General features: G+C 52.3%; 1 protein-coding gene, 1 long non-coding RNA gene and 1 pseudogene across 2 annotated transcripts in view; 1 reads left to right on the top strand and 2 right to left on the bottom strand.

Moving 5' to 3' along the window:
- Positions 1 to 10223, bottom strand: part of Obscn (obscurin, cytoskeletal calmodulin and titin-interacting RhoGEF) — a 134205-nt gene extending 123982 nt beyond the window's left edge. The window contains exons 1-6 of the mRNA XM_026780105.1: positions 10008 to 10223; positions 9341 to 9649; positions 8775 to 9041; positions 7936 to 8217; positions 6595 to 6870; positions 5334 to 5609 (exon numbers count right to left, since the gene is read on the bottom strand). Coding sequence (XP_026635906.1) covers positions 5334 to 5609; positions 6595 to 6870; positions 7936 to 8217; positions 8775 to 9041; positions 9341 to 9649; positions 10008 to 10149 — 1552 coding nt within the window. The 5' untranslated portion in view covers positions 10150 to 10223. The remainder of the gene's footprint in view (positions 1 to 5333; positions 5610 to 6594; positions 6871 to 7935; positions 8218 to 8774; positions 9042 to 9340; positions 9650 to 10007) is intronic.
- On the bottom strand, positions 454 to 1066 carry LOC101984933 (annotated as a pseudogene).
- A 2387-nt stretch (positions 10224 to 12610) lies between the features above and the next one.
- LOC113456302 lies at positions 12611 to 15706 on the top strand. The gene is made up of 3 exons (XR_003377120.1): positions 12611 to 12830; positions 14046 to 14248; positions 14374 to 15706. It is a non-coding gene; the product is annotated as an uncharacterized LOC113456302 (long non-coding RNA).
- The last annotated feature ends 5185 nt before the right edge of the window (positions 15707 to 20891 follow it).

Below are 20891 nucleotides of genomic sequence, written 5' to 3'. Positions count from 1 at the left end.
ACAATGAGGACCCTAAGAGAGACATAGATGGATCTAATCTACATGGGAAGTAGAAAAAGACAAGATCTCCTGAGTAAATTGGGAGCATGGGGAGAGAGTTGAAGGGGAGGGGAGAGATGGGGAGGGGAGCAGAGAAAAATGTAGAGCTCAATAAAAATCAATTTAAAAAAAAAGAAAAAAAATGACAAGATAAATGTAAATCATAAAATCAAATGTACTCATGAAGGGACACCTATTTTACATTATATTTTAAAACCCTAGAGACTGCCAACTGTGCATGCTTACCATAACATCTCGTCTGGGAAAGCCCATGAGGGGGTTTCCTGCAAGTACTCACTGCCGTGGTAAAAACAATTATGTGTAAACTGCAAGGTCCCTAATAGCAGCTGAGAGTTTATATGCAGAAAGATGTCACTATCTGATCAAATATGCAAGAGAAAGAAACCCCAGAGTTCACAGCACAGAACAGTAACCACCACCGGCTCCCCTCCACAGCTCTTCCCTGTGTGACAGCTTGACTCCTTCGTCTGGTCCTCATTTTCCCACAGCCCAGGAGTCTGAATGATCTTTTCAACAAGTCGCTCAAAGGTACACTGAACACCATCACAGGTTTTTGCACTTGCCTCTATGAACAACACGGAATGCTTGCATGCAAATTTCAGGCCTTCATTTCTACCAAGGTCATGATTTTCCTTACCAATTTTATTTCCAACTAGTATGTTTACTATGTCATCTCTTGTACAGAGCGTTTCCAATCCATTTAGCCAATTCTCCAGTTTAGCAAAGGTGTCTCTCTGGGAACACCATAAACTAATATAACTCCTTGTGCGCCCCTGTAACAGCTGGGTTAATGCTCTGAACCGCTCTGGACCAGCCGGATCCCACACAGCAAGTTGAGCCTCATTCCCATCCACTGAAATCACTTTACCTTAAAGTCGACACCTATTGTTGCTGCAAGTTCTGGATTAAAGGTGTCATCTGGGAACCTCAGGAGCAGGCTGGCCTTGCCCACCCCACGCTCGCTGATGATGAGGATCTTCAGAGTGGTCAGCATGTCCTCATCCATCCTGCGCCCTGTCTACTTGGACCTGTCCCTGTCGGTGTTTCCCGACGGCCTGCGCATGTGCACCTCTGTGATCACCGTTTTTTTCTGTTTCTTGTCACCCAAGTCTACACTATACCTCACAACTCCCTCTTCCTTATTTTTCATGCCTCTTAGTGTTGGTCCACTCACCCCTACAACAGTTCTCAAACCTCAGCCTCCTCTCTGTGTTCAGAGTCACTGTCTCTCCTAACCTCATCACCTCCTGGAGTAAGGAAGAGCCTCACACCTGCTCTGTTTGCCTTTGATCTCCCTCATCCAAATCAATTCTCCATTTAGCCTCTTAGAAGCTAAATGTATCATCTCCATGTTTTCCTATCTCCAGAAATCTAAAGAACAGAGGACCGCTCCCCTTAGTGGACACCTCCGTGAGTCTTCAAATGCTCTCAGGTGTGTGGGATGGCCCAACAGAATAAGTGTGTGCTTTGAATGCATTTCCAATATAAATTTGATGTTCATTTTCCATTTCTATGATAAGAGAAATTGAAGCATTAGCCCTAGTCCTGTGCCACCAAAAAAGAGGAAGAAGAAAAAGGAGGAGGAGGAAAGGAAGGAAGGAAGGAGAGAGAGAGAGAGAGAGAGAGAGAGAGAGAGAGAGAGAGAGAGAGAGAGAAGTTGGCCAATGGCTTACAGTAATCTGAGGATGAACAGACATGGTTCAGAAAAATCTCTGAATCTGGGTCACAGACAGCCAAGTGAGAAATTTTATATCACTGTTCCTCGCCCTCTCTACTCCAGTGTGCTTTTGAACCCAGGGGTATGGTTGCAGCTGCAGACCAGGCCCCCAGACAACCAGCATCATCTGATGTATGTATGGATTTAGTCTCTGAGCTTCACTCATGGGTTGTCTCCATTAGTTCTGAGTTCTCAGTGCAGAGCACTGCTCCCAAGAAGGACCATAGGGCCAGGCGGTGGTGGCGCACGCCTTTAATCCCAGCACTCGGGAAGCAGAGGCAGGAGGATCTCTGTGAGTTCGAGACCAGCCTGGTCTACAGAGCTAGTTCCAGGACAGGCTCCAAAACCACAGAGAAACCCTGTCTCGAAAAACCAAAAAAAAAAAAAGAAGGACCATAGGGCAACTGGAAGTCTTTGCCGAATTCCAGGCTTCCATGGACAGTGAAGAACAGACTGTAGCAAACAAGTCTAACCAAAAGCTAAGGAATGAAATTCCACAGAGGGCATTGGAGTGTGTTGGTATCTCCTAGCACAGTGGCCATGCTCAGAAAGGCCTGCACACCTGGGCAAGCTCAGTGAAGGCCTGAGGTAATGCTAAGTTCAGTGTACAGGTCCTGCTCAGGAAAAGTTGCATCCATGGACAACAGTCACAGACCTGCCCTGTCCAGTCACATGGTGATGAATATCTCCTCTATGGCCCAGCTCAGAGATGTCACAAACATGCAGACACTACCAGCAACAAATGTCGGTGACAATTTTAAATAAACCTTTTCTTTGAAAGAAAAGAGTATATTGGAATAAATAAAAAGTTAGTTCTTTGAAAAAGATCAATAGAACAGACTAACCACTGTCTCAACTAAGAAAAAAGAAATAGCTTGATTTAATAAAATCCAAAATAAAAGTGAAAACATCAAGACAGACTTCCCACAATTACAAAGGCTCTCAAAACACATTGTGAATGACTGTGTGTCAGCAAATTAGATAACAGCCCTCCAGTGGTGGCGCACGCCTTTAATCCCAGCACTCGGGAGGCAGAGGCAGGTGGATCTCGGTGAGTTCGAGGCCAGCCTGGTCTACAGAGCTAGCTCCAGACAGCCAAGGCTGTTACACAGAGAAACCTTGTCTCAAAAAAAAAAGATATGTACATATATGAAATTTAAAAAAAAATACATTCTTAAGGTAGAATTAAGGAAAGAATTCCATCACAGTGGTAACATTGAAAAATACACAACTTGCCGGGCGGTGGTGGCGCACGCCTTTAATCCCAGCACTTGGGAGGCAGAGGCAGGCGGATCTTTGTGAGTTCGAGACCAGCCTGGTCTACAAGAGCTAGTTCCAGGACAGGCTCCAAAACCACAGAGAAACCCTGTCTCAAAAAACCAAAAAAGAAAAGAAAAAAAAAAGAAAAATACACAACTTAGTGATAAGTTCTCAAATAAAAGTAAGCCCTATTTGCTGAAAACATCACTGAAAATATTCAGATAAATAAACAAATGGAAAGGCATGCCATAGTCACAGATCTGAAGTCCTAGTCTTTTTTTTTTTTGGGGGGGGTCTGTGTCACATGGGACCCAAGCTGCATTGCTGAACCTTCATGTGTGGAAAGTCTGCCTCTGCCTCCCGAGTGCTGGGATTAAAGGCGTGCGCCACCACCGCCCAGCTGAAGTCCTAGTCTTAAAAAGGTAGTACTCCTGAAGCTGATCTGTGTGGCCATGTAAACTATGCATCCTTACTTGGTAAATTTGAGAAGGGACATTAAAGTTAACAGAAATTCAGAGTAACTTGGAAGACCAATATAATCTTTTCTCAAAGAAAGAGGAGTCAAAGAGGTGGCTTAGCGGTCAAGCACTGGCTGCTCTTCCAGAGGGTCTGGGTTCTGTTCTCAGCACCACACTGCAGCTCACAAGTGTTCGTAACTCCAGTTCTGGGGATCTGATGCCCTGTTCTGGTCTTCATGGGCACCAGGCACAAGTGTGGTTCACAGACATACATTCAGGCAAAACACCCATACATGTAAAATAATAAAGTTTTAAGAAAACAAACCAATTATAAAAGAAAAAAAGGAACAAGATTAGTGGAGTTCCATCTCCAGTTTTAAAACTTACTGAACCGTCACAGTACACTGCTCAGCAGTTACAAGCACGCACAGCTCCTTCAGAGGACTGGAGTTCCGTTCACAGCACACACGACAGCGCACAGCTACCTGTGACTCCAGCGCCAGGAGTCTACCGCCCTCTGTGTTTCTCCTCGGGTACTGCATACATATGGTAGGTATACAGACATGTGGGCATCTTTTTGCTTACAGTGATTCTCCAGGCATACTGGCACATGCCTTGAATCCCATCACTTTGGAGGCAGAAATGGATACATTTCCATAAATTTGAGATTAGTCTGCCCTATGTATCAAGTTCCAGGCCAGCTAAGACTATACGGTCTGACTCCCTCCCCACCCGCCAAAAACAGAAAAAAGTTCACAGTGACCAGTTAAGCAAGGTCCTAACTCTCTCCCTATTCAAGCATGAACTCAAATGTATCAGAGACCTGAACACAAAACCAGACGCGGTGTGACAACGAGAGGGGAGTGTGGGGAACACATCTCAGTCAGTGTATTGATACAGATAATGGGTTTGGACTAGGACCCCAAAACCAAAGAAATAAAAACTAATTTAGCATGTGCATGTACACAGACATGCACAAGTGCCTGTGTGCACGCGCACACACACACACACACATACACTCAGAGGGAGAGAGCACTAATCCTTCCATATCCTTCCTCTTTGGAAAGTTGAAGGTGACGGTCAGAGCCATGTGTGACCATGAGGCAGAAAGAATTTGAAACAAGATGACACAGAATGGAAGCTTGTGACTTTTGCTAAAAGGTCAGAAAGGGTAACCCAGGGTTCAGTCCCACTGTGACCAGACCCCTGTGCAATGGGACACTCCACCGTGGTGCCCACAGAAAGGTCTCCTTCTGTATGCTCTGGGGACAAGGAGGGATTTTTTTCTTAACTGTGGCCAAACAACAGAGGTAACACTAAGGTCTCCCAGAGCAGAGTTTCAAGAGATCCTGCACCCTGAGGGAAACCTCAAGAAGAGGCCCACATGGCCCACATGGAGACCACCAGTCTAGGGACAATCTATTGCCAAGCAAGAGAGACCACAAAGGGAGGCAGAGGGCTTCCAAAGAAGCACTGAGGTCAGCTCCATTGCTAGAAAAGAGGCCTCTTGTCCACTACAGCCCCCTCCTTCAAGGCCATCTCAGTGAGGACGTCAGATGCAAACACGCACACAGCTTGGATTCCCAGCCCCAGGAACACCACACTGGACAGAAATGAGCCATGAGCACAGACCACATGCTGTCTCCTACCCCATGAACTAGAGAGACAAAAGCATACTTCTTGTTCACGCCTCTGAACTTGGGGTTGCTGATTACTTGTGGAGAATTATCCAATACACACCCTTGTGCAGCCTGTGCAACACACCCAGCACCCGGCCCACACTGGACCGCTTCCCCTGGGGTTGTCCCATAACAGAGTCAAATGTCTAACCAACTGACCTGTGACGTCCAGACGGAAGGAGACCCTCTGTCCCCCGGCTTCGCAGCTGTACTCCCCAGCATCCGCCTTGCCCGCCTGCTGCACCACCAGCCTCCTCTCGCAGCCCGAGGCCTCCACTCGGACCTTCGAGCCAGAGTTCAGCTTCTTCCCGTCCTTGAACCAGGTCACCTCAGTCTGGGCCTGGGCTACTTTGCAGCTCAGTGTGGCACTGGCGCCTGCCTCTGTCTTCACCTCACTGTGTGCCTGCTGCCCCTTGGCGAACACCATCTTGGGCTCTGAGGACAGACAGGAACACACTGGGTCAGAGACTCCAAACTAGACAACCCTTCTTCAGGGCCTGGGGCTCATCAGAGCCCAGGCATGGCCAAGGCAACACTTCCCATAACTGACAGATTATCACGTGATTATAAACAAGGTTCTGTGTCACATGGGACCCAAGCTGCATTGCTGAACCTTCATGCGTGGAAGGTCTGGGCATGCAAGGTCTTGTCACTGCCCTCAGAACCTGCAGGCCCACTCTGATGCTTGCTGGCAGGTGAGCTACTGTAGCCCTTAAGGCCATCACTGCTAGTGTCCCTTAACAATACCTATCCTGACATTTAAGGACAGAACTCTGACTCTTCCCTGCCTTGGAACCCCCAGAAACTTCAGGCCATTCATGATTTACCAGCCCTCTTACATTCAGAGACCACAAACAGCAGGAAGAGGCACAGTTTGGAGAAACGGGCACCTCAATCCCAAACCAGAAACCTACATCCTTCTGGACCACAGCGGAGAGGAAGTGCAAGACAGCAAAATGCAATAAAATCAAGCAGGAAAGAGTGGCTACGGTGTATGGCCTTTTCCCAGACTCAAGGACAGGGTGGAGAGGGTTGGACACACATTCATGGTCACATGGGAATTATGACATGGCCAATGAGGGCTTCCAGAACACTGGGGACCAGCAAGTAGGAATGGACAGACAGAAGCATCTCCTGCCATCTGCAGGATTTGCTCTGCAGCCATGGGATTCCCCCACAGCCAACAGACTAGACCCCAACCATACTTATGTTCACTATTCAAGCTCATCACCCCAGGTTGGTGTTACCAGGGAAACTCCCCCAAGATTGGCTCACCAGCAGCCTAAGTTGATCAGACCTATAAGTCACTAGACAGAGCTGAAGACACACAAAAACTGAGGTCTAAGGACAGGGAAAACACCAGCCCAAGATACCTGATATGTCCTGGGATAACCCCATTGAGCACAACCCTGGCACCCACCTGTGACGTCCAGACGGAAGGAGACCTTCTGGCCCCCAGCCTCGCAGCTGTACTCCCCAGCATCTGCCTTGCCCGCCTGCTGCACCACCAGCCTCCTCTCACAGCCCGAGGCCTCCACTCGAACCTTCGAGCCAGAGCTCAGCTTCTTCCCGTCCTTGAACCAGGTCACCTCAGTCTGGGCCTGGTCGACCGTGCAGCACAGTGTGGCACTGGCACCTGCCTCTGCCTTCACCTCACTGCGAGCCTGCTGCTTCTTGGCAAACACGACCTTGGCCTCTGGGAACAGGCAGACAAAGACACTTGTTCAGTGGTTCCTTCCTTCCAAGCCCCTAAGTCCTGAATTCTGGTTAATAAACTCTGGAATCCAGGAAGCTCCCAAAGCCCCTTGCTTGGCAGTGCGTGTGCAGTGTCCAGTCAGTGTGTGATGCCAGATCCGATTGGCAGAGCATGCGACAGAAAATCCCCAGGCCAGCCCTTCCAGACCAAGACAGCGTTCTCCTATTCCCTAACCTACCAAAACACTTTCCACAGAGCAGAGGAAGGCCCCATTCATAAACACCTCCCCAGTTTTCTCCACCACCTGGAAACTGACTGCACCATGATTTTTACTGTTGGAAACAGTCAAACTTAAAAAGCCATATTACTAAGAATTCTGTTGCACAGAATTTATACATGTGTAGGCTTTTAGAGCCTGTGTGAGGAACGCATGCCTCTGGAAGGCAGCAAAGAGATTTTAGCTGTGGAGACATACATGGACCCCACCCAATGGTCCAGTGTAGGGAACCCCAGACCTCTCAAGGGTGGTATGCACCTATGCCAGAACTGTAAGTCTACAGCATCTTCATGCAGGGAACAGGAGGAGATACCCTTGCCCTGTCTGGTGTCCGAAGCTGCCCTCAGCCAATGCCATATCCCCATGTCCTACTGCAAGAAGCGCTGGCAAGAAGGACCCAAGCATCTTGCTGTTTTTGCCCCAGTACTCTTATACATGTGCCTCTGGGATCCAGCTTGGCTCCCAACCACAGCATCCACAGTCACCTGCTACGTCTGTGAATAAAAAGCTGTGAGGCCTACAGGGTATGGATGAAGATGCCCAGACTTAGACTACACGTGGCTCTGACTCTCACCCATACCAGAGAAGTTCCATCCCCAGCTAGGAAGGCCTTCTCCCTACAGAGCTGAGCTATCCACCACCATTAAGACACACACACACTGGAAAACAGTTACCCACTGCCTAGAACCCCTCAGAGCATGCCAGGAGCTAGGGAACAGAGGATACACATCCAGAAGACAGTGCAGCCCCAGGACACGATGCCAGCCCCACTGCAAACCTGTGCTTACCTTGCACCAACAGCTGGTAGGCAATGCGGCTCCCACGACTAACACACTCATAGAGGCCAGCATCATCCTGCACCACATCCCGCACCAGCAGGGCTTGCCTCCCAGCCGACACCTGCATCTCGTACTTGGGTCCTAGGGGCAGCTCTCGGCCATCCTTCAGCCATGTCACAGCCGCAGCCTGATCCGACAGCTCAGCCAGCAGCTGTGCCTCCTCGTGCAACCGGGCCAGCACCTCGCGGGCAGCCACAGCAGGAAGCTTGTTGCTGGCTAGCCCCAGAGCTGCTACAGGTCAGGGGTGGTCAGACAGATGGTGGGAACAAAGAGACCACAAGAGAGCGGGCAACAGAAGTCACAGGCAGTGAGGGAGAGGGGAGAGGGTATGAGGATGGAGAAAGAGAGATTAAAGGGAAAAGAGAAACTCAGGAAAAAGGGGGGATTGGAAGGAAAGCAAGTTAGTGAAAGGCAAGAGAGAGAGGGTATGGAGAGGAGGTAGGGGGAGCAGAGAGAGGGAGACCATGCGGAAAGCCAGAGGTAGGGGGGATGAGGCAGAGGTGAGAAGGGAACAGGCAGGCAGAGAGGTGACATCAGAATAGACAGACAAGAGAATGAGAAAAGAGGCAGTCAGAGATGCCATCCAGCCCTGGGGCATCCCGTACACACGCATGCATGCACATGCGAACACACACACACACACACACCAGCCTCAACTGCCAGCCTCAAGCCCCCAACTGTCCTACCCACTTCATCGCATTGCCCTCAGACAAATCTTCTCCAAGAAACTACCTCTCCTGCCTACTACCACACTGCAGAGAAAACGGGACTCAGGGACTCGGGCCTACCTCGGACCACCATCTGGATGCTGGTTTCAATGCCATCAGCCACAAACTTCAGCTGTGCCCCATGCAATCTGGCGGGCACCTCTCTGATGGTGAGCGTATGCCGGGTACGGTCACAGCGGATCACGTATACACTGCTGGCTTTCAAGGGCTCCCCATCCAGGAACCACTCGCCCTCAGAGGCCACCGTGAGGTCCACAGAGAAGGTGACCTCACCTCCCTCCACTGCCTCCACCGCCTTCAGAGGTGTCTTTACTGCCAGCCCGGGGACTGTAGGGAGGGTAGAAACATGGTAAGAGTTGGAGACGGATAAGAGCACAGGTTCTGGCTCTCCCTCTTCTGCCCTGACCCTACATAGATGGAGTAGCTGAAGCCTGACTCCCTGCAGCTGCTGGGTCCTGTCTTAGGATACCCCCTCCTGTATGGGGAGGCTTCAACATCCCCAACCCACATAGAGAGTTCCCTTAAGATGATCATCCTGCCTCCCCTGTAGGCAGAATCATGCTTTGGGGTCGGGTAACTCAAGGGCGGGTGGCAGCCCCGTGATGTTACTGGATGGTCTCACTCACCCAAGTGGATCGTCCCTGTAAACTCAAGGTAAGGACTCTGGCCAAAGTGGTTGACGGCTGACACACGGAACTGGAAGTCCCCCTCCTCAGCCACACCAGAGACAGTAAACTCAGTTGTGACCAGCCATTCCGCTTCATGACACCGGCTCCAGGCATAAGCACCAAGCTTCCTTTTCTCCACCACATAACCATCAATGGTGACAGGGCGCTCCCCACGGGGTGGTGGTGACCAGCTGAGGGTCACAGAACTCTCTGTCTTGGCCTTTACCACAGGATCAGCAGGGGGGTACAGGGGAGGCCTCCTGGGCGCTGTGTGAAAGATAGGTTGAGCTCACCAACTGAGAACTTCCTCCCCCCTCCCCCGCTTCAGGTCACTTAGAAAGGGAATGTCAGAACTTGAGTCTCTCCCTGGCACTGCCCTGGTGGAAGTGATGGTACCACCCACCATCAGTGGGCTCAGAAGCCCCTCCCCAGACCTGCTGTCATACAGTTGCAGTGGGAAGGCCCCTCCTCAAGAAAAGAGCTTAGAGTAGAGGACCCACAACCACAATTTTCTGCCACCCTCGGACGTCCACTGGCAAGGGGAGCCCGCAGCACTGAGGGAGGATGGGGCGCAACTGTGTCCCTGCCAGGAGGGCCACCCAAAGACCATTCTTCCAACGCTTACCTGATACGCAGAACTGGGTGGTCGTTCGGCAGCCCCCAGCCACAAAGGCCACCTCACCCATATCCTCCAAGGTGCACTGGAAGATGGTCAGTGTGTGGCACGTGCCTTCTGCGGTGATGGCTACCCGGCCCCCTGCCACCATCTCCTCCTGGTTCCTTAGCCACCGGACAGGACCCTCGGGGACATCTAGCTCCACCCAGAAGATGGCTGTGTCTCCAGTGCGCACTACAGTCTTCCGAGGCAGCTTTCTGGTCAAGTTCCCTAGAGTGGGAAGATTGCCAAGATGGTAAGACAAGCCCCTTCCCTGTGTATCCCATACTCCTTTTGCACACAACCCTAATAAAAGGGTGACTTCCATCTCATCTCTCTACCCATCCTGCCCCATCCTCCCACCTGTTTCTCTCTCTCTCTCTCTCTCTCTTTCTCTCTCTCTCTCTCTCTCTCTCTCTCTCTCTCACACACACACACACACACACACACACACACACCTTCTGCCCAATCCTATCTTCTGGTCCCTTGTCTTTCCAGAACCAGACTTAACCCTAACCTTAGCCTCCCTCTGACCACTGCCAGCCTCATCTATCCCCAGCCCCAGGTCACTGCACACCTCTATGCCCTAGAACCTCCCCACCTACTGACTCACTTCTTGTGCACTTGCTCTCTCTTCCCTGTCTGTCCCGCCCAGTGCCGCCCAGTGCCGCCCAGTCCCGCCCCGCCTGCCTTGGACTGAGAGCTCTGCTACGGTGCGGCTGCCCTCTGTGGTCTCACAGATGTACACCGCATCGTCGTCTGCAGAGACGTCGCGCACTGTCAGCCGGCGCTCGGTGCCCTCCTCCTCAATGCGGTACTTGTCGCTGGCCCACAGCCGCGTCTCCTCCTTGAACCACGCCGCCTCGGTGGCCGGCAGCGCCACCTCACACTGGAATGTGGCAGACTCTTTCTCTCTCACTTCCAGGTCCTGCAGTCGCTTCTTGAAGGGCACCGCCGGTTCTGCGGGAGAGAGGTCGACGGGTTTATTGGAGGAGGGAGGGGGGGTAACATGGCGGACCAAGGGATCAAAAATAAAGAGGGTGCAAGGTCGGATAGGTAAGTTGAAGAAATAGAGTGGAGAGTAAGTGAAGGGGAAAGTGGAGCACGGAAAAGACAACGGCAGAGTGAGGTGTGAGGTAGGGCTGTGCAGGAAGGGATGTAGGGATGGTGACTGGGTTCCCTACGGTGGTTCACGCCAGGAACCATCCTCGCCTGTTCATTTTGAAGAACCAGAGTCGCCCAGATCTCCCACTCAGAATGCAGCCACCCGACCCTAGCCGAACTTTTGGAAAGAGCCTCACCCCTGCGCATGTGTGGAGAAGCCAGTTTGCTCACCTCGCACGACCACCAGCACCGAGCTGTAGGTCTGGCCCACGAGGTTGGAGGCTGTGCAGGTGTAGAGGCCGCGGTCCGACTGCTTGCAGAAAAGAATCTTAAGGACGAAGTTCTCTTGTTCATCCTCATACACCACGTGTCGCCGGCCCTCGGTCACCAGCTGCCCGTCTTTCTTCCACACTGTCTCGGGCTTGGGCTCGCCGGTCACAAAGCAACTGAGGCGAGCGTGTTTGCCTTCGGTCACAGTGCAGGTACGTGTGCCGGCGCCGGGTGGGGAGGGAGGGACGCCCTCTGCGCGCATGGCCTCGCGCCGCTGCTGCAGATGCGCCAGGAGCGAGGCGGTGGAGGTTCCGGGTGGTCCGGCAGCCTCGGCGTCCGAGTCCACCACGAGCGCGGCGGCAGCGCTGGCGGAACCCAGTGGGTTCTCTGCTCGGACTTCATAGGTGCCACCGTCGCGAGGCCGCGCCGACCGGATGCGAAGCGCGCTGGCCTCTCCGTGATCTTCCACGCGCACATGGGGGGCATCGGGTGGTCCCAGGCGCCGCCCATCTTTGGACCAGCTCACGGCAGGTTGTGGTGAGCCGCCCACGCGACATCGGAAGGTAGCGTCTGCGCCCTCGCGCACGCGAATGGAGGTGGGCCGCAGCAGAAAGTGGGGCGCCTGCTCAGCGCACGTGCCCTCCGAGTCTACGCGCAGGCCTACGGCTGCAAAAGCCTCCCCTATAGCATTCCTCGCGCGACATACATACTGCCCACTGTCACCGAGTGCCAGATCCAAGATGGTGAGGCAGTATACATCCCCGTCCTGGGCCAGGCGGAAGCGTGCTCCTGCCTCCACTGGCTGCCGGTCCTTCTCCCAGCTCACATGTGGCGTGGGGTTACCCACGATCTGGCAGCTCAGCGTGGCATCCTTGCCCACAGATACCACAAAAGCCTTTGGCCGTGTCAGGAAACGGGGCGCTCCGCTGAAGGAGTGGTCCATGATAGCAACAGGGCCAGGGGTCTACAAAGGGCAAAGATGAAGGTCGTGATGCTATTAAGATGAGCCAGTTGCCTGTGCCACATTCGACCCTCTTCCTTATGCAGGGTTAACAAGAAAACTCAGTGGGCTGCCTCCTCAGTAAGCCTCATTTTCTCCCCCACTCCCAAGCCAGCCTAGTAGCTCCAAAATCCATCGGTTCTGATTAGCCCCTTTTTGTGACTTAGAAGTCTAGCATCTTCAATTACCTGATGTACTTCCGGTCTACCTGCTACTCCAGCCTCACTACCCAAACCAGCAAGTCCTCTTGACTGCCAAGGGGAGATGTTCTTCAAACAGCAGGAAAGAAAAGGGACCCTCACCTTCTCCTAAAATGAAGCTCATCCTAACAGAAGTGCCCTCTCCCACTGGGCTGCAGGTGGTCCTCTAATCACTAGCACCTGTCTGCCCTCAAGTCTTCAGGGAAAGCCTGGCCCCAGGTAAGAGCGGGTGTGGGAAAGTGCAGCCAATGGCTACAAAGGCTAGCAAGAGGGTCCCTATAGTCTGGGGTCAGTACAGACAGCTTCTCTCTATGAGAGCTGGGACCCAGCTGGGCCTAGCTTAACTTGGGGCCTGATGGCCGGGTCACACTACTCAGTCCTTAGCACGGTCCTGCCAACTTGGACCCTCTGCAAGAATGAGATTGCACGCCTCAGCCCTCCTAGGAATCATCGGCACCCAGATAACATTGACCTCTGCCCGATCAAGGCTTAGCCCCTGCCAGCCAGCCTCTGATCCAGTGAGTGGATGAGACTATCTGCCTGCACCGGGTCTTATATAAGAACAGTGGGCACGGGGCTGGCTCAACAGGCTCACCTCCTCCACCCCTGGCAGACATGAGCACCCCTTAACCACCGCCTCTACATCTGCCCCGCTTTACCAGAGCTTCCTGGGCTGCCTGCTATGGGGCTGGCCAGTGGATGGGTTTATGTTCCCCCGACCCTCCAGTTTCCAGTCCTGTGATTCAGGTAGCTAATCCCCCTAATCCTCTTCCAGGAGGCTGACTCTGGACTAGGACTGAGCTGCACTGGCCTGTTTGCTGACTCACTGTCCAGTCAGCACCTCTATCCCCCACCCGCAAACAGGCCTCATCTCTTAGGGTTAGGATAGCCATCAGGCAGCACCTACTGCGGTCTGTGAGGAGCCCCTGAACCCGCCTTCCGGCATCTGTTCCGTGGAGGGTCTGCCTTCACATCAGTATCAGGGGCCTGGCATCAGAGGTCTTTCTGGCCTCCATACTCAGTCTACGGGTTCCCCGGGAGCACGGCAGGGCACCTTCTGAGTCTACCAACCATCCTATACACGGCCTGGGGTGACCCAGCCTGGGACACATAAACCAGCATATACAAGCAGCCTGGCACACACTTGTTTCAGGGGAGCTGGGCCCAGCCTCAGCAGGTGCACAGGCCCTGGAGGGGCAAGAGTAATTGGAGTTCTCCTAGTCCCCGACACATGGTGCGCCTGGGTCTCCTTGTCTGCTCAAGGCCTGGTTCCAACTCCACAACTATGTTACCAGTCAGTCGCACACCAAGGCACTGGCTACTATCATGGGGTCAGAATGACAGCCTCAGAGCCACTCAGCCACCCTGACAAGCAGGTCTAAGGCCAGAGAGAGGCTCCCGAGACTGGGGGATCTGTTCTTTTCTTTCCTACAGATGAAGAAACCGAGACTATAACAGAAGCTTCAGGAAATCTATCCGTAACAGGCCTCTCCTCTTGCCTGATTTGGGCTAGAGGCTCTGGGCATGTGTGCTAAGCAGGGCACTGTCCAGGTGACCAGCCCCATCCTCTCAAAAGCCTCTTCCTCCTCCGAAGTCAGCTCTTCCTCAACCCCTAGAGGACTTCTCCAACCCAGCAGGTGCTGTGGACCCCACTATTGCCCAGGGTGGATTGCAGGAGCCCCTGCCACTGGCTCATACAACTGGCCACACCACCCACACCCTCCACAACTTTAACAGAACTTGGCTACTTTGATTCTTGCAGAGTGGACCAGTTTTCTGGATGAACCCAGTGGGCGGTGACACACAGACACTGGCCAGAAGCAGAGGCTATCCCCTCCCTGGAACTCCACCTTGCCGGCCCTCTCTCTCCTCTACAGCACTCTGAGATCAGAACCAGCAGGCCTGTGGCCCCCGTGCCCTTCTAGAACGGATTTCCAAGGGCAGCCCCTGAGCTCAGCCTCACCTTAGACCCCGGGACTGTGGCTTCCCCCGCTGCCCGGGAAATTCTTTCCCGGAGTCAGGTGTCAGTGCCCCTCTGGCTGTCCCCTCCACTGAGCCAAAAGGCCCAAAATAGCCCCAGCTGTCAGCGGGCATCCATCTCGGAAGAGCTGGGGGCAGGGCCACCAGACCCCCAGGCAGCAGGAAGACTGGGGGTAACCTGGCCAGTGGTTGCACAGCACCAGCCCCAATCCTCCCAAATCCCAGAGGGCAAATTGTCCCTTCCCATTATGAGGTCTCAACTCAGAGTCACAGAAGGACCCAGCTCTGGCATTCAGCCCACTGTCATCTCAGGGAGTGGCCCAGGTTGACCAAGCCCCTAAGATCCCCATGTTCCACAAACCACCATGACCTTCAGTCCATCTGACCTCCAGGAGCAAGAGTGGGCCCTCCAAGCAGCTCTGCCTCCTCACCTGTGTGTGCCTGGGCTGGGGGCAGCGTCCAGGGGTTGGGGCAGCGCCCAGGCAAGGGGCACAGATGGTGAGTTAGGGGCTGCTGGGTCTTGCCTCCTTCCTGGGGCCCAGGCCGATGTGGTTCCCACCCAGCAGCCCACACTCCAGCCGGTCCTCAGACTGGACAGGGACGAAAGGACGGGCAAACGCTGTCAGCTGAAGAAGGCTGGGCCCGCCCCTGCCCCACCCCCATTTCTGGTCAGCCCAGCCCAGCCTAGCTCCAAAATAGCCCCTGGTGTCACAGTCCAGGATTCAGTTTCACCCTCAGCCCCAAGGAGGCAAAGGGCAGGTGGTCAGGGGCAGGAAGATGCCTGTGTCCTCCCACTGTGATGTGGGCAGCAAGGAGTTGGTCTAGCTTTCCTCAGACCAGCATCCTGGAGTGTGGTAGGGGACAGAGCATAGGGTCCCAGAATGGTGTCAAGAGGGTCCAGTAAGCAGTCCTGAGGACAAAACTTGACACTGACCATGAAGGGGATCCAGGCCCACCACCCAGAACCAGGTCAACATTTAAGGGGTCACAAGACTACACAGGGGTCTAGAATCGGCCCAAGGGGACACAAATCAACCCAAAGACCCAGGAGCAGTTTATTTCCTTTTACTGTGTGCAAGTAATTGGTGTTTTGCCAGCATGTATGTCTGTGTGAGCTTGTCAGATCTTGGAGTAACAGACAGCTGTGAGCTGCCATGTGGGTGCTGGGAATTGAACCCGGGTCCTCTGTAAGAGCAGTCAGCAGTGCTCTTCTTAACTGCGGAGCCATTTCTCCCAATTCCCCTCCCCCGCCAAGCACTTTAAAGGAACCCATGGGCACCCAAGAAAACCCACGACTGCCCTAAGAAGGATCAGGGATCAGATTTACCCAAAGGGGACAAGGACAGTCTGCTTTCCTCCCCACCTGGCCTATCTAGGACCCAGTAGTGTAAGGGGATGGCCATTAGCCATACACTGGTCCCTGACTCACCTACTCTGCCCTGTCCACACCTAGAACCCAGGCAACCTTGGTCCTCATGCCATTCTCGGGCTGGCTTGGGTCTGCGGTGGCCTTGATGAGAGTGGAACCCTAATAAGAACCAACCTAGCCAGGGCCATGGGATCTGAAGCTGGGATTGAGCTGAGCACGGCCTTATGCCCGGGTGGGGCTCTTCATTCTTCCACCGTGGACTTGGGCAGTACCTGCTGCTTCGTGTCCCATCAGGACTGCCCATTCCCCCAAACTTGGAGTCGATTCTGCCCAGGGAGAAGATGAGCTGGCAGCCTAGGGTTGGGGGTAGCTGGTGGGATCCTTGGTCTTTCCGAACCCTTAGGAGACAGTATTGAGGAAGGCATAAGTTCTTCCTGCCAGCCCCACTTAAGGACATGGGGAATCAAGGTGAAATGCCAAGGCTTGTCTTCTGTGGCCCACACACTCTATAGCTGCCCCCCACTTGCCAGTTCTGTGGGACCCAGGCTGGGAGCTACTTCACCCCTCCACTCTGGCCCCTATTCTGGAGCCAAGGCCAGTGTTCTGTGTGTGTCCTTGCCTGCACTCCAAGCCTGTGGTAAGGGTTCTCTTCTAATAGTATCCCCAATCCTCACCTGACAGAGAGGGCAAGAGGACTCTCGGGGTTCCTGTGTAGTTACATTCATTCTTCTCACAAGTTTCACTTTTCATGGCTTCCAGACCCCCAAAAGCCCCACCCCTAACATGAGTACCACAAGGGAGGGGCTTTAGCATTCGAATTTCAAAGGAGAAAGCACCTAATCTCCATGAGCAAAGAGAAATGGAAGACACCAGGTCCAGGAGCAAGACCCTGAAAAGCTATAGCTGATGCACGCACATGGGCTCTTATGGGTGTGAGTGTGTGGTGTGTGAGTGTAAATGTCTGCGCAGCTGTTAGTTCACGTGTGTGTTGGGTATGGAGACATCAGCTTATGCGGAGGCATGCATGCCTCACGCCCACCCAGGGCATGTGTGGAAGGACACAGGAAACTATCGAGCTCCCTGACTACCTCCAGGGCCTGCTGGCAAAGTGGGATCTTCTTTTGCTTGAGTGATACAGTTCAGGGTTTTATTTCGTAGCCTAGGTTGGCCTTAAACTCACTCATGGTCCTCCTGCCTCAGTCTCCTGAGTGCTGGTATTTCAAGTACATGGTACCAGGCCCAGCTCCTCCTAACTCCAGGGTTGGCCCTAGGTTCTGTTGGTCTTCACCCTTACATCACTGGCTCATCCATGAAGTACCATTCTGGCTGGGTTTTCTGCCTCCCACCTGGGTCTGAGTGATGCTTGCACCAAAACTTCCTGAAGCTGCAGTGGTCCCTGTGCATCTCCTACCCATCAAAGTCCACAGGACTCAGTGCTCAGCCCAGGATCTGCCCCATTTCTTGCTTGCATCCTTTGGCAAAACAATTGTTTCCTGAGCCTCTCTCATCATCGTGGGATATAATAGAGAAGCGGATTCTTTAGACTCCAGACCCACGGAGAGACACCGGTTCCCACAGGAATGCACGTCCAGGGATTTTCGCAGCTGAAACGTTTTGGAGAACGGCCGGCCGTACACACTATGAGACAGAGGCTGGAGACAAACAGGTCCGTTGCCAAGCTGTCACAGCCCAAAGTGAATCAATCCAGGTTTCTACAAGGCCTGGACGCCTCCTGTTCTACAGCTCCTCCTCCTCTCTGACCGTATCCTCCCACTCCGTGCTCCTCCTTCTGTAACCCCTCCCCTTCACAGCTGCCCTTCTCCAACACTGGCTCCTCAAAGCTCTCCTTCTGGACAGTCTGTTTGAAAGAGGAACTGCCCTTCCCCTTTCCTGCCTCGGAGCTAGCACTTGGAGTGGCTTGTACCCGTGTCCTCAGGATGTGGGTCACCTCTCTGTCTGTGTGTGCATTTGTGCTTCTGTCTAGTCAGGAGCCTGGCCACTTTTCTACCCCAGCGAGGACAGTCACACTAATGCTGAGTCTAAAAAACACATGCAAAACCCAAATTCATCCTCCCCCAGCAACTCTCCGTATTGCCCCTTTGCCAGACCCTAGCAATTACTCTGCCTCTCTGGAATTTCTATCTATTTTATTACTCTACATTTGAGTGAGAAATCTGGCACCTGTCACTCTGTATCCTCTTCCATCCATGCACTTGATAATAACAGAATTTTGCATTAGATAGAATGGGGCTCCACTCTGTGGGTACGTTTAACCCCCATTTAATATTTGGATTTGTTATACTCAGATTCAGACACACTCAGATTGAAAATATTAAAAAAAAAAAACCTGGCAATGGTGGTACGCACCTTTAATCTCAGCCCACAGAGGCAAAGGCAGTTGGATCGCTATGAATTTGAGGCTAGCCTGGGCTACATTGGACAGCCAATGATACACAGTGATATGCTTTCTCAAAAAAAAAAAAAAAAAACAAAGAATTGTCTGTCTTGAACAGATATGAACTATTCTTGTCACTAATTTCCAAGCAAAACAGACAGCTATTTACACAGCTTTTACATTCTATTGGGCACTCCCAGACAGCTAGAGATAAACTACAACACAGGGGAGCAGCTGGATAGCATGGCACAAAGCTATATCGCCCCAGCACTAGAAAGCTGAAGCAGGACTGGGTGTGAGGCTAGCCCAGGCTGTGATGTAAGACCCTGTATCAAAAAGCCAAGGGAAGAAGAAGGAAGGAAGGGGGAGGGAGGGAGGGAACAAGAGAGGAAAGGAGGATATGTGGAATTTCTTCTGCAACCCCTAAGCCATTCTGAATTAAGGACTTGAACATTTGTGGATTTTGGCAACAGCGGGGTTGGGGAAGAGCTCCTGGAGCAAATTCCCTAAGGATATCAAATGACAACAGTACACAGTGGTTTTTTTGTTTGTTTTTCACTGATCAGTTGATGAACACAGGGCTGTTTCCGTTCCTTGGCTGCTGTGATCACACTGCAGCCCACGCAGGAGTGTAGAGGCCTCTCGGGCTAACTTCTTTTTGTTTGGCTATATCCCCAGGATAGGCACTGCTGGACTAGTGGTGGACATAGTTCTAACCTTTTAAGAACCAGAAGAGATACAGACCAAAATGTGCAAAAGATAAAGGATGAGCACATTCTGTGGCTCTTACACAGCCCCGCGTCCGTGTTAGCAAAGCTGTACCATGTGTCTCCTTCAGTTCCCGAGGATCCAGCTGAAGTGCTCTCACGTGTGCAGAGAGGGACGGTGATGACTGCGCTCATTAGCTTGGCCACGGATTCTTCTCTAGTGTGCACACACACCAGATCATCCCATTTTCTTCTAAAAGGCACGTGATCTTCATGAGTTACACCTCAGAAAAGACGTTGGGGGTCTAAGAAAATAAATTTAGGCAGAAACCAACAAAATTTGGTCTCCAGGGATTATGGAGCCCTTTCCTACATGTGCATCTAACATGATTGCGTTGAGAGGGTGGGGTGTCTCTGCATAAGCTGTGTACTCTGGAGAAACCCATGTTTAATTCCATCCTGGGTACTTTATTTGGGAAGCATCTCCAGGGCTTGGTTGCCTCATGGATGTCAGGCATCTGGCAAATACATGTTCCCAACGTAGGAAACAAGGCCCACAGTCACACACTCACCTTCCAGTGCCCTTCCGGGTCAGGCTCTTAGCATATGTTCCCAAGGAACGGTGCCTTCCTGCCTACAACAGACCAAGGCTAAAGCAGTTTCTCCTGAGTGAAAAATGAGGACCAGCCCTGGAGCCAAGGGACAGGTGCACTCGATGCCTTGTCACCCCTGGATGGGGTCCTGGCTCAGAAAATCCTATTAGTGGGGAAAGGCACAAGATACAAATAAACCTTGGAGTAAGAAAAAAAGCCGGATGGTGGTGATGCAGGCCTTTAATCTCAGCACTTGGGAGACAGAAGCAGGCGGATCTCTATGAACTGGAAGCCAGTTTGGTCTACTTATCAAGTATCAGACCATTCAAGACTAGATGGTGAGATGAGGGGGGGGAGGGGAGAGGAGAGAGGGAGGGGAGAGAGGAGGGAAGAAGGAAGGAGGGAGGAGGAAGGAAAGAAGGAAGGAGAGAGAAAAAAAAACAGCACCACAGGGTGGCAGTGGTGGTGGTGCACACTGTTGAGTCCCTTAAGGACAAGCCTTCACACCCCTACTTGATTTGTTTTGCACTGTTGTGGTTGGTTGTTCTGAAAACAAGAACAATCTGTTGTTTTCAGCAATGTTTCTAAAGATGTTTACCCCCTGCAGTGGGAGTTTCTTGCTTTTGCTGGCTCAGCCTCCCCTGCTGAGGGCTATATATACTGTGTGAGACAGTGGAATAAAGGCTTGTCTACAGAACCTGAAGTGTGCTGTGTGTTAATCCTGAAGTCCCTCACTCAGAGAACTACAGTTGCCGTGACGGCGTGGCACACACTTTTAATCCTAGCACTCAGTAGGCAGAGGCAGGTGGATCTCTGTGAGTTTGAGAACAGACTGGTCTACAAAGCTAGTTCTAGGACAGCAAGGCTACACAGAAACCCTATCTCGGAAAAAAATAAAAGCTGGGTGTGATGTTGTTGTACATCTTTAATCAGGAAGATCTCTGAATTCGAGGCCAGCCTGGTCTACAAAGAAAGTTCCAGAACAGCCAGAACTACACAGAGAGACCCTGCCTCAAAATGAGCAAAGAAATGAAAAAGAAACAAAGCAGGTGTCAATTCTGTAGGTGAAATGCCCGACAGCTAAAATGACACTTTCACTGAAGGGTTCAGTGGAGATTTTATGTACTGAAAGAATCGGTGACGCAGGCAGATCTCTGTGAGTTCGAGACCAGCCTGGTCTCCAAGAGCTAGTTCCAGAACAGGCTCCAAAACCACAGAGAAACCCTGTCTCGAAAA

The sequence above is a fragment of the Microtus ochrogaster genome, chromosome 7 (assembly GCF_000317375.1).
Source record: "Microtus ochrogaster isolate Prairie Vole_2 chromosome 7, MicOch1.0, whole genome shotgun sequence".
Classification (NCBI taxonomy): domain Eukaryota; kingdom Metazoa; phylum Chordata; class Mammalia; order Rodentia; family Cricetidae; genus Microtus; species Microtus ochrogaster.
This window is presented reverse-complemented; position numbering and strand designations above follow the sequence as displayed.